This window comes from Zonotrichia albicollis, chromosome Z (assembly GCF_047830755.1).
Source record: "Zonotrichia albicollis isolate bZonAlb1 chromosome Z, bZonAlb1.hap1, whole genome shotgun sequence".
NCBI lineage: Eukaryota > Metazoa > Chordata > Aves > Passeriformes > Passerellidae > Zonotrichia > Zonotrichia albicollis.
In genome coordinates, this window is record NC_133860.1 from 2,331,751 (window position 1) to 2,344,628 (window position 12,878).

At 36.9% G+C, this 12,878-nt stretch overlaps 1 protein-coding gene across 12 annotated transcripts in view; it reads right to left on the minus strand.

The window, feature by feature from the left end:
- Positions 1 to 12,878, minus strand: part of TRPM3 (transient receptor potential cation channel subfamily M member 3) — a 411,968-nt gene that overhangs the window by 92,829 nt on the left and 306,261 nt on the right. For 11 of the 12 annotated variants that reach the window (XM_014268915.3, XM_074532493.1, XM_074532490.1 and 8 more), the window contains exon 7: positions 6,912 to 7,086. In XM_014268915.3, the coding sequence (XP_014124390.1) occupies positions 6,912 to 7,086 (175 nt within the window). Of the gene's footprint in view, positions 1 to 6,907; positions 7,087 to 12,878 lie in introns of those variants that run through there. The other variant, XM_074532496.1, reaches the window with a different exon arrangement.

Consider the following 12,878-nt stretch of genomic DNA (forward strand, 5'->3'; position numbering starts at 1 on the left):
ATTCTCTGAATTCCACTTACTTGACATGGAAAGTGTCCTGGTCCTGCCTAAACAAAATGTGCCACAAAAAAACCCGTGTAACCTGTTCTGTTTCTTCCTCATGTAGTTTGAAACTAGTCTATGGAATTTAGGTAGCAAATGTCAAAAATCTGTCATCTAAAGTAGAGTGATATACATTCACATTTATTTCCAGAACCAAAATTTACTCATAATTGTCATCTAAGAGTGCGTGGGTCTGTTTTGTTCGTTTGTTTGTTTGTTTTCAGAAGATGCCAACCATAGTTTTGACACATCAGATTATCAGAACTGAGCTGTATGGCTTTCCAGAAAAGTCAGGACCTTGAATTTTAAGAAAAAAACCTTGAATGGGCTCAAGGAGTTAGCCAATAGGACCCCCTGGGAAGTGGCTCTCTGGGCAGCAGAGCTGCCCTGGGAAATTGCCTTCAAGGAGCAGAACAGAGCTGGCATATTTCTAAGGACACTTTCCATACAGCACAAGAATGAGCCATCCCATGTGAAAGAAGTAGGGCAAGAAAGGCAAGAGATCACCACGGAGGAGTGAAGAACTGCTAGTTAAACTAAAAAAACCCAGTAAATGCACCATCAGTGAAAAAGGTACAGGTAACCTGGGCAGAGTTTAGGGACACAGCCCAATTATGCAGGATGGGGCGAGGAAAGCCAAGACAAAGAGGAAGCTGAACTCGGCAAGGAATAAGAATAACAGGATGGATTTCTACAGGTATGCCAGTGAGAAAAGGAAGGTTGAAGAAAGCATTTCCCCCACCTGGTAAGCAAGGCATACAAACTCACGGTGATGTACAAAGAAAAGGCTGAGGTATCTGACAACTCCCAAGGCCAAGTGCAAAGGCCTGCACCTGTGTTGGGGCAGCACTTTAGAGCAGCACAGGCTGAGGGATGAACACATCCCAAACAGGCCTCTGGAGAAGGACTTGGGGCCCTGCTGTGTGAAGGGCTGGACAAGAGCCCACAGTGTGCACTCACAGCCCAGGAAAACAATCATGTCCTGAGCTGCACACAAAGCCCTGTGGGCAAGCAGGGCACGGAAGAGGATTCTGTCCCCCTGCTCTGCTCTGATGAGAATCCAGTGCAGTGCTGCATCCAGCTCTGGGGTTCCCAGCACAGAAGGACATGGGCCTGCTTGAGCAGATCCAGAGAAGGCTTTGTTGTTGATCAAATGACTGGAGCACCTCTCCTGTAAGGAAAGGCTGAAAGAGTTGAGGATGTTCAGCCTGGAGAAATGAAGGCTCTGAGGAAACATTATTAATGCCTTTGAGCACTTGTAGGGTGCCTTGTAAGGAAGATGGGGACAGACATAGGAGCAGAGCCTGTTGTAATAGAACAAGAACAATGTTTTTAAAACTAAAGGAGTGTTGATTTAGATTAGGTACAAATAAAAAGATGCTTACAACAAGATTGTTTACAACAATGATAAAACAGTGAAAGAGGTGTCCCAGAGAGCTGGTAGGTGCCCCATTCCTGGCAATGTTCGGGGTTTGGTCAGAGAAGACTCTGAACAACCTGATCTACTTGAAAATGAGCTTGCCCAGGGCAGAGGAGTCAGATTTGATGACCTCTAAAGAGGCCTTCCAATCAAATCTTTTCTATGTTATTATGATTTATTGTTTAGGATCAATCAGGAAAGGCCACTTCAAAAACCTGAACTGACAAAGTAAAAAAGGCTATACTCTGTTTCTGTCCGAGACATACTGGATGATTAAACAGTAAAGCAAAACTTTCTTCATTGCTTTGGTTGATGCAGAAGACTGATGACAACATTTTGGCCTACTCCTCAGAAAGAATTATTTTTTTTAAGCTATGCTTAATATTTGAGGAGACAAGAGACATTTCACTTAATCTTTCAAACTCATGGCATATGATTTTGTAGTGATTATTGGAGAAAAATCTGGCATGTAGCCCACCAACTAACTTGTTATCTTTCTTTTTCCTCAAAGATTTTTAGTACTGGAATCATACAATATACTAGAGAGTTAAAAAGATTATGCACTAGCCCACCTTCAAAATGCAACTCCGTCACAGATCTTTAAAAATGTATTGTTCTCAAAATGCTTTGAAATGTCTTTAAATAATACAATTCACTTAATGAATTGCACATAATCAGTTTCTAACTCTTCATTTTTGAAGTATTTTTTTCCCAAGGTAAATATATCCATAAAATATCAGTGGAATATGAAAAGTATTCCTTGCCCTTCCTTTTAGGAAGCTTAGGGGATTTTTTGTTTCAGTTATAATTTGCACTCTAGACAAATGACATCTTATGACAGAAATATGACCAGAGGTTCTACTCATTTTTTTTCCACTGGATTACAAATAAGTTGTGCAACTTTGCAGGACTGGCTTACACATTTTTAAATTCACACATTTTGCATATCATTGTTTGTGAAAAGACAGAAAATAAATTATTTGTAAGAAATAAATTATTATTATATTATTATTTGCAATAAAATAAATTTTATGTAATTATTCCTTCACTGTATTCAAACATGGATGATTTCTGTGTGCTTTCACGAAGAATCACCTTTTCACTGCAGACCTGCACTGGTAGTTGTTCTACATCATTTTTCCCTGACCACAGTTTATTGAATGGCTGTTTCTTCACCAAACGAGAGATGAATATATTGACCCTCCCAAGGTCAACAAATTGACTTTCTTGTGTCCCAGTTTTGATTTGCAAAGTACTTTGTTACAAGAGAAAAGTAATGTTATAAAAATATGTAATGTGAAAATAATTTTACAAATTAATTCAGACATGATTTGGATCAATGATTTCCAGTGATGTGGTACAGACCATGGGGGATACTGAAGATACATACATTATGATCCCTTTTGCTCAATGTGAAAAATTCCTGTATTTTGCATATAAGCAAAAAGGGATTTAAATAATCTTCTTCAGATTTGAAACCTAAAACTATGCCATCACAGATCCAGAGAAAGATCAGTCCAAAGGCAATCTTTAATGATTCTCATATGAGGATGCTCATTTAAAGCACAGAGAATGTTTGATATTTCCTTGCAAACATTAGGCAAGAAGCAAATTTTTATGGCATTAAATTGAACTCTTAAGAGTCTCCTGCTTGCAGGAGTAGAACTGATAGAGTAGTTAATGAGGTATAATTTCAACTTGGAGACTGCATTCCAATACTACAAGTCGTTTCTCATTCAGTAAGGAAATGTTTTTCTAAGAAGTGACAAAAATTCTCACCTAGTGTTTTGTTTCTCTGATTTTAAATTCAGTACTTAATAAAGAAAAAAATCTCTGAGAATTAGAAGCTTCAAAACATTCCTATAAAGTTGCAGTTTGCATTTGTTTTACTTTCAGCTTTTGCTTTTATGCAGGTAAATGAAAGGAAAAGGCATCCATCCTTGATTATACAATCCAAAATACTCCAGTTGTATGTGAAGGAGATTTACTACCAATGAAGATATTCACTTAGGGCTTAGTAGAAATTTACATTTTTATGACTGATCTTATGATCTTATGTTCTCACTCCTCAATGCTGTTCATCATATTTTCAAGTAAAGGAAAAAATAAGTGCTTCAGAGCCTGAAAATCCCGACCTTTAAATCAAGGCCAATTGTGAAAAGCAGCCAAATAATTCTACCAATTTATCACATGGGGAATGTTGCATTTAAGATGCCTTCTTATTTAAGTTATACTGTGGACATAGCTTGTTTGTCATTAAAATGTAAAAGGTACCAGGAATTTACTCAGCTCTACTAAATTACTTCTGAGAATTTTATTTACTTGTACTGAAATGTAGCCACCTATTGAATTCTTAAAACTCTGTTACAGACTTTTCCAGACCAAGGAACCAAAATTTAGTTTCAGATATTAAAGTCCTAATAAACTTAAACCCTGCCCCCGTGTTAGTTCTGTGCATCTGACACTTGTAATGCTAAAAATTCAGCTGCACATGTGGACAACCGCACATGCGCCTTACCTTCCCCTGCAACTTCAACGAGAGAGATGAGACAATGAGACCCGCAAGCTGGTTTTGCCCCAAAGACATCTTTCCGTCAGGGTGGGCTTCAACCGCTCTGGGTGCTGCTGGCAGCCTCCTCCTCCTCCTCTGGGGCCGCTCTCACAGCAACAACTCCCATCCAAACACTGTCCCGTGGCAGTGAAATGTCTGCCTTGTCATGAGAAAAGCCTACAATTAGGCCTTAAAAAGGCAGATTGAAGCTTGTCTCCTGTCCTTGCAAAGATGCACCAGGCATTGGCATTGCACCATACCTCCATTAATATAAGAAATCATGAATTTTTCTGCTATGTGGAATGTTCTAGGAAGAATAAGGAGAAAGGGCTGGCACCGCACAATTCTTTGAAACCCAACACAAAAGGACCTGTCGGGCAGATAGGCAACTGCTCAATGCACTAAAGGATTTCTCTAAATGGAAGGATTGGCACAACACTGATCAAAACTCAAGCAGAGAGATGTATTTTTTCTCTGTCATTTCCAGACATAGTTATTTTCCCCATGGAAACAAACTTTCAAACTAATTTAAAAGCTCACAGAACTCACAGCAGTGCTTAGTAGACACACACACACATTTTTATGTGTAGAAAATGAATCTTTGTTGGGCTGCTGCAAGTTAAAATTTAAGATTGTGCAAAATAAGCATAATAACATAAACATGCAAGTGAGTTTGTTTCTGCCATTACTGATCTAAGTTTTGAATTATTTAAATTAGATACCCAGTCCATAGCAGCTGGAGGATATGCTGTGTCTCAGAGAACACCTTGCTTCTGACAGGTGGCCAGAATTGAAACAGGCTTTTGATTTGATAGTCTGATTACACAGTGACTGCAGAATTAAACTTTGCAGGCAACTTAGATGTACTACCTTGATTTAGAGTTTAATAAACACAGTTTTGTATAACCTACTTAGATTATATCCAAAAGAAAAATTGTTAGCTGAATTCAGTTAACATGGCAATTATTTGATATTCTCCTCATAGTGCTAAGCACTACTCAAACATAGGCTAGAGATGGGGAAAATGGATCCAATTTACAGCTGAAGTCTAATGCATCTGGATAAAATATTTTAATGAATATAATAGCATTCGTGTTTTACTTCTAGTATTATTGAAAATATCACTACATGCCAGACTGATGTTTTCTGAACCAGGATGAACACAGAAATTTCCACTGGCTAGTTTGGCAAATTTCATAGTTTGTGCATTCTATTTAGTGCAAAGTGAACAGAAAAAAAAGAGTAATTTTGTTGGTCGACAATGCAGGAAACAATCTGGAATGGGACTCCGACATCCCTACATTAACAAGACCCATAGTAAGACAGAAAAATACCTTTCAAAAAGCCAGATATGAGGGTTTCCGGTAAGAAATTGCATGTTCTGCCTCTATTGATACTATAACTTGCCTTTTCTACAGGCAGGAGTTTGTGATGATGAAATAGAACCGCAGCATCAAAAATTCACGGAATCATAGAATGGTCTGGGTTGGAGGGGATCTTTAAGGATCATCCAATTTTAATGTCCTTGCCATGGGCAGGGGCACATTTCACTGAACCAAGTTCCTCAGAGCTCCATCCAATATGGCCAAGAACAATTCCAGGGTTGGAATTCTCTCAGCAGTCTGTGCCAGTCCCTCAACACACTCACAGTGAAGATACCTTACTTATATCCAGTCTAAAGCTACCCTCTTTCAGTTTAAAATCATTGCCCCTTGTCCTGTCACTACAGGTCCTTGTAAAATGCCTTTCATACAAGCCACATTTATATATTCAAATACATTAATTAAGTCTCTTCCTGTATTTTTTTATGGTGACATGAGAGCACAGACACGGTAGACGTACATAACAAATACAAGGATAAAGCTTATTTGAGTAACATTATGTGAAGTGTTATCAGTGAGGTCACTGAAAACAGAGAAACAACTTCTCAAAGATTCAGTGAAACCTGCCACATTCTTATGTATCACAGATGCAATGCTGTACTAAGCATGAACCTGAATATGAAATGGATTTAAGCATTTGTGGAAAACGATCTGTTTCCCAGTAGGAGTTTTAGGTTGAGTGAGTTCATGATCACATTTAGCTCTAAAAGACGTAATACTGCTTGGTCTAGAGCTCAATGTTTACAGATTTATATTTTTAAATTGTTAAATCTTCTCTTTATTTGTTATTTTCTAGTCTGGGCATCAGACTGAGTTATGATTTGGGAACTTCTGAGAGGAAAAGTCCATGATCATTGCTGAGCACCTGGAAACCCTCTGAGGGTGCTTGTGGCTGTCAGGCAAGGAACAGGTTAGGGCAGCCACAAGGCTGTGGACCAAGAAAGTTTCAGCATTTTCTAGTGGAAATGCTGCTACTCTGCTGATCTAGGATGCCTGTAGCCTTATTTGAAACTGATCCCTTATGAGGCAGGGCCAAGTCCTTGTTAACTGGTGCGTGGGAAAGACCTATTCAAGAAACAGACCCAAGAGCACAGCCAAACTTCTGCAAGAGGATGGAAAGAAGGGGTCCTCAGATTAGTTTTTTTCCATCATAAACAATCTCCTGTATGGTGGTGACATACTGCAGAGTAGCTTTCTCCAGGGCTGGAGTAGCTGTTCCTGTCTGAGCAGGGCCACTAAGATGATGGAGGGACTGATCACCTCATACATGAGGAAAGGTTGAGGGAGCTGGGACTCTCCAGCCTGAAGCAGAGCAAACTCAGAGATGAAGCTTGTTTTAAGGCTTATTTTGTTATGTTCTGAATACCTTCAGCATTTCACCCATATCAAAGATGGAAATGGCCATGTGAAGTAGGTGTTGCTTCTGTGCAATATTGTTAATAATTTCCTGTGCTCCGCTTTACCATGGAATTGAACCTGTGGACAGAGAAAGAACATATGTCATGAAATTACTTACCCTCCTTCCTCAGAATATTTGTGGCCAAAGGCAAGGATGTCAGATGCTCGGCCACTGCCATCACATATCACAACAGGAACAGGGGGAGTGTCTCGCAGGTACTCCAGAACAATGGAGATGACATTGGGACCTCCTTCCACAATAAGGGCCACCACTGGAACCCCTTGGCCAATTCCTGGAGCAAAAGAAAGGAAGAAACAAACCAAACCAAACGAAAAAAAACACAAAACAGACAACCAGCCAATAAAAAAACCACAAACACACACAAAACAAATAAGTAAATAAATGCAACAAAAAAGAAATAAAAAAAATGCAAAGCCAGCAAGGCAAACAAGACATAACAGAAGACAGAAGAAAAAAAAATCAGACTGAAATAACTGCATTATGAGTGTACAGTGTAATGTCAGAGAAAATGCATTCAGTAAATCAGGTATTTTGAGGACAGATGGGACCAATGTAGCCATCTCCTCAGTTTCATTGCATAAACCATTATATTCTGGAATTATCTTCTATTTCAAATACAATAGTTATGTTTAAATAGACCATGATTTTTTTTTTTTTTAAAGACCAAATCTTGTTTTGAAATCATAAAGAAACTACTGCATGTCTTCCTCACATGTTCATAATCAAGACTGGAATCTTGCTTGTAGTGTAGCTTTTGCATGATGTCAGCTTTCCATCATTGGGTCTTCCAATAGCTTTGCTTGCTGTTTCAAAATTACCTCTATGATATTTTTCCTGCTGTGTGGGATCCACTTTGAGGTTGCAGCTTGGCAGCGCTTTAACCTTCTCTTCAACAAAACAAACACATTCTCTTGCAAGTCAGTTCTATATTTGTTTTTTAACTCTAGTCAGTCTCACAGTTTTTCTCTGAATTCTCTCAAATTTTCAGCATATTCCTTGATTTGCAGACCCCACACCAGGTATACTGCTCCAAAGAGAGCTGAACTAGTGCTTAACCAAAGGAGAGGCATATTAATTTAATGCACTTGTGGTGTAAATACATGGGAGCCCTCTGCAGAAGTTGTAACATGGACTGCCAGGAAAGTTGTGTGGATTTAGAGAAAGGCAGTTTGATGCCAGGCTGCTGTTAACATAGCTGAAAAAGCTTTTATGGTATTCACTTCTTGACCAGCTGAGATTGGGGCATTCAAAAGGACTCAGGCAACAGAAGCTGAACATCTTCTATTAGCAATTTTTTCCTGACAGAAGCTTCTTTTCCTTTTCAAGTAGCTTTTTCCAAGAAAACCTATATACGTTCTGCACAAAATTCTGACATTTCACTGGAAAAACAAAAATAATGTCCTTCACTATTAATAGCCGGGTTTGAAAAAAGTTGCACGAAGCCATGTAACAACTGTTCATATGTCTGATGATTTAGACAGGGTACAATTCTCCAAAGCAAAGGTAAGCCTGTGAGGCTGGAGCATTAAACCTGATTAGATGCTCTAGAAATATTCACAGATCAAATGGTTTTCAATAATTTTAAGGACTTGAATTACTGTCAAAAATTAGATAAACTACTCTTTAAGAAAGAATTAAAAAACCCTAAATTTGTATATATAACAGGAAAATATTCTAGGCATTTCCTGAACCATTTTGAAGGAAATATTATGTTTCCTGAAGGGATTCTCAGCATGCTTTGTTATGTTTGTCTCTACTGTTTGTCTGTGGCTTTTTTATCATACAACTAAGTAAAACGTGTGCTACTTATTTATGTTTAAAAAATTTCAGGTAGAATTATAAAATATAGGCTAATGAAAGAGTGTGCGAGGGGTGGAGTATAACAAGGTGATTAACAGAATAATTTGCACAGAGATCAAGGGTTAATGTTTTGTATAATATTAAGGACTTCCCTGAATTGCTGTTCTACCCAATCTAGACACCTGCTAATAAGATAATATTAAGCAGTACTCTTAGTAATGTGACAAATTGAGTCTGGATGACATTGAGGATTAATGGAAATTGAGAAAGTTCACAGTTTGAGATGCAAAGCCATTTATGCGGTATTTAATAAATCCTTCTGTAAACTAGGAACTCATTAGGAGGAAATACTCGAAAAGCTGATGAAAAGAGAACTTTCTTTGGTATAGCAAGACTACTAGAATACACACAGCAAAACATTTTCAGAAAGAAATTGGCAATTCAGTGCCATTGTTCAAGCCAGTCCAGAAATTCCATCCAAAATACTATCTGTACCTGTGCTCAGGCTTGTTCAGAAAGAACAAGCTGGAATGAATGGAGGAAAAAGCCAAAAGGAGCGTATGGGGAATAAAGATGTCATCTTATGAAACAAGATACAATGAGTTTGACTCATCTTCCTTAGCAAATTAGGAAAGAAAAGACTCCATGACTGAATACCACCATGACATACAGCACATTAGAAATTAACAGTTTTAGATGGCATTTGGAAGGTTTTTGGTTATCAGAGGAGCGAAGTCTTTACAGTCTTCTTGTAAGACTACAAGGGAAAACTTTGTATTGAAATTATGCTCTGATGCTCACCAATCATCATAATTGCAGCTGTGTTGTGAATCTCAAACTGTTCCTGAGTCAGGTTCTGTCCTTCTGCTGGAATTCTGTTCATTCCCAGCGTTTTCTACCAGACAAATAATTCTCATAATATAAATAATTATGGTTAGTCTAAATAGCTGAACTATTTTTGTCTTGTTGGGCCATTTGAAAACACATGTAAATTTCTCCTGCAACCTTTGATTTTCCTTATAAATTTTTAAACATATATTTTTAATTTACAGTCACAAGAGTTGCCTGGCATATAAAAGGTTTCTGCAAGTGTTCTGGTTGTGTTCACTGTAGTTAATCAGATGGCAATTTTTCTGTACTCTGGTTCTTCAAAAATACATTCAGCATGAAAACAATCCTCTAATTTGGGGTTAGTAAAATAAAATAACTTTTCTCCAATTCAGACTTCAATGAAACTATGTAGCTTTAAATTTAACCCCCCCCAAAGTCATGTGAGCCTTGGTTTATCATATACAATTGAGTTCCAGATTGAACTAAAACTGTTTTATCATTTTGGCACATTTCTTTCTGAGACAAAAAATAAAGATTTAAACACAAACTTGATGTCTATAGCTCATTTTCATTTGGGAAATTCTCTCTGGTTTCAGCAAGTAGATTATTTCTTACTTTACATTTCATTGTTCTCCATAAATAATTTTGATTTGGAAAAATCTACTATTTCTTTATTTTGGGGGGCAAATTATTCCAGTTAATTTTTGGAGTAAGAAATAATATTTGAAATCAGTTAATAGCACTTTGTTGATATTTCTTCAAAGTATATCAACTTATGGCTTTCAGGAACATTCTCTTGATTACAGCTGTCTTAATCCTAATGTTATGAACTTCCACAGATTTATGATAATTAATTTCTGAGCAGTAATGGTGCCCACTGCATGAAAGAAAGTCAATAGACATGATGAAATAACAAAAGGTCATGCCTGCTTGAGTGCTACAGAATTTCAAGAAATGGGTAAATGGGAATTATCACATCCTCAGCTTTCTATGATGTTCCCAATCATATTTAAATTAGTTATGACATTATATTAATTTCAGAATTAAAAAGTATCTACTTACACCAAGATGTCTGTAGCTCAATAACTCTCAGCCAAAATGCAGAGGATATTTGAATTGAACTTTTAGATATCCTGATACTAAAAATACCTGAATGCTTCCCTGCTGCTAAATATTAGGAATTTGGAAATTAATGTAGAGGGTCTGCAGAATAATTTCAGTGTGTCTGAAGACACTGACTGACTATACTAACACTGCATTTATAACTATGATGATATAAAACTGAGAGCTGACTGTGCTTTGCTGTAATATAACACTGGGACAATTTGGGGAACGTTGGCATGTGATGCAAGCAAGAACCTCTGACTTTAAGAAGAAGGTATCTGATGGACCTCTCTTTAACTGCTAATCAAAATCTGCTTCCCATTAATTCACCTCAGAAATAAAAGAATGAGAAATTCTTTGTAAGAGCTCCATTTCAGCTTGTTCACGCACAGTAAACAATAGTCTGCAAAGAAAGGACTGGCAGTGCCTCCACAGGGAGCCTTTGGTTTCAGACACTTCATTTGGAAAGACAATGGCAGGCTGTAAGGTAGGATGCCAAATGCAGAGGTAATACATTCCTTACAATGTCAAGGAGACCATTGCAAGAAGAGTTTCTCGCTTGAGCTGAGATTGCCAGAAAGGAGGCAGTGCCAAAACGAAACCTTGCTGACATAAAACTGGACTACAGTACTGCAGCTGTTGCTTCCTAGCACACATCCACAAGGTGGGAACTTTATGCCAAGCACTATAATGGGCAGTCCAATAAATCAACAAGGAAAAAGTTTTCTCTTCACGTGTTTTTGTGGAATTTACCAAAAAAATTGCCTTAGTCTGGGAAAAAAAATAAGGATAGCACTCATCCTGTAGGGCTATCTTCAATAAAACTGTTGCTTTGACTAATAAGTACTCTAAAAGTATACAACCTTAAAAAAATGTGTGTTTCACATTTTATTAACTGGAAAGGGAGTTGTATTAACACACTACACTGAAATATTGCATGATCTGAAACTGCGAAGAACCTTTATGGTACAGGGCAATGTACTATTATCAGGAAAGACTATCACTTGGTGTTGTCATCCAAACACAGAAAGTACAACACATTTTTACATATCTGAGTACTTCTTTCTGTTTCCTAGAAGGCACTATATTACATATTAATCAGCTGTTTATTTAATATTCCTTGTAGAGAAACATTTTAGGTTTGGGTGAATTATTTTTAAATATCAGAAAAATTATGGTCATCTGATAACTACATGTAGGATTAATTTTCAAATTTAATTAGTTCAATTTCTAAAGCATTTCTAGGATGAGCTTTGGTTTCAAAAAGCCTTTTTTTCTTCTCCCTTTGGAAGGAAGAAAACTTCTTGTCTAGCAGTATATCTGTGAACTTGAAATTGGCTGTGAATGCTGACTAATGTGTTATTACTGTGATGTTTATGACTTAGTTAAATAATAGTTCAAGATGAAAAATAGCTGGTTGCAAAATCAAAGGTCTTCCAACTTAAGAGTAGTCTCTGCATTTTTATTCTGTGTTATTAAAAATAATTTTTAGACAGACAGGAGATTTTTTTTCTCTCAGATTTTCAAAAGAAATATTAAATTTGTATCCAATAGCAGGTATGTGGGAAACATCTCATACAGCTGGCATATTACTATTTAATAAGCTCTTCATATATTAAATTCTTGATATTTCTGCTATAAATCCAAAAGTATAGGTAGCCTCTCATGACTTCATTAATAGAATACAGAAAAATAAGTCATTATTTTCATTCAATATGATGATTCATACAAAAAGAAGAAAGTACCAAAGACCTGGGGCTCATCACTATACTGATTTCTAAAATAATAATTGCATTTTGAGTATTTCAGTAAGTATGGATTTTTGTAGCGTAGATTAGACTGCTTAGTATTTCACAGTGTCAGGTATTGCTGATGAAATTAGACTGCAATATTGTGCAAAAGATTTATGTAGTCAACTTAAAGCTTCGTTACTGTGTTATTGCTTTTGTGGTCAGCAGCAGAGCCAGTGTGACTTTCCGACAATTGTGATTCCAGGAAAGTATGTACACATCAGAACATTTTTCCCAATATACACCAAATAGCACTTGTAGGCCTTCCTGTTAATATATAAAACCCCCCATCATTTTACCCTTGACATAGCTGTAATGCATAAATATGTAAATTAAAATAATAAACTAGAAAAAATGAATGCATTTGGAAATGGAAGGAATGAAAAGCTGCATAAATGTCTGTGTTGTGTGAAAAGGGACTAAAAAATATCTACTATACTTTGCGGAAGCCCGATTTTGTTTTCCCAGTTCTTGGAAAAACATTAATATTTTATACTGTGAGTATATTTATAAATAATGTATAACTGCCTTATAAATT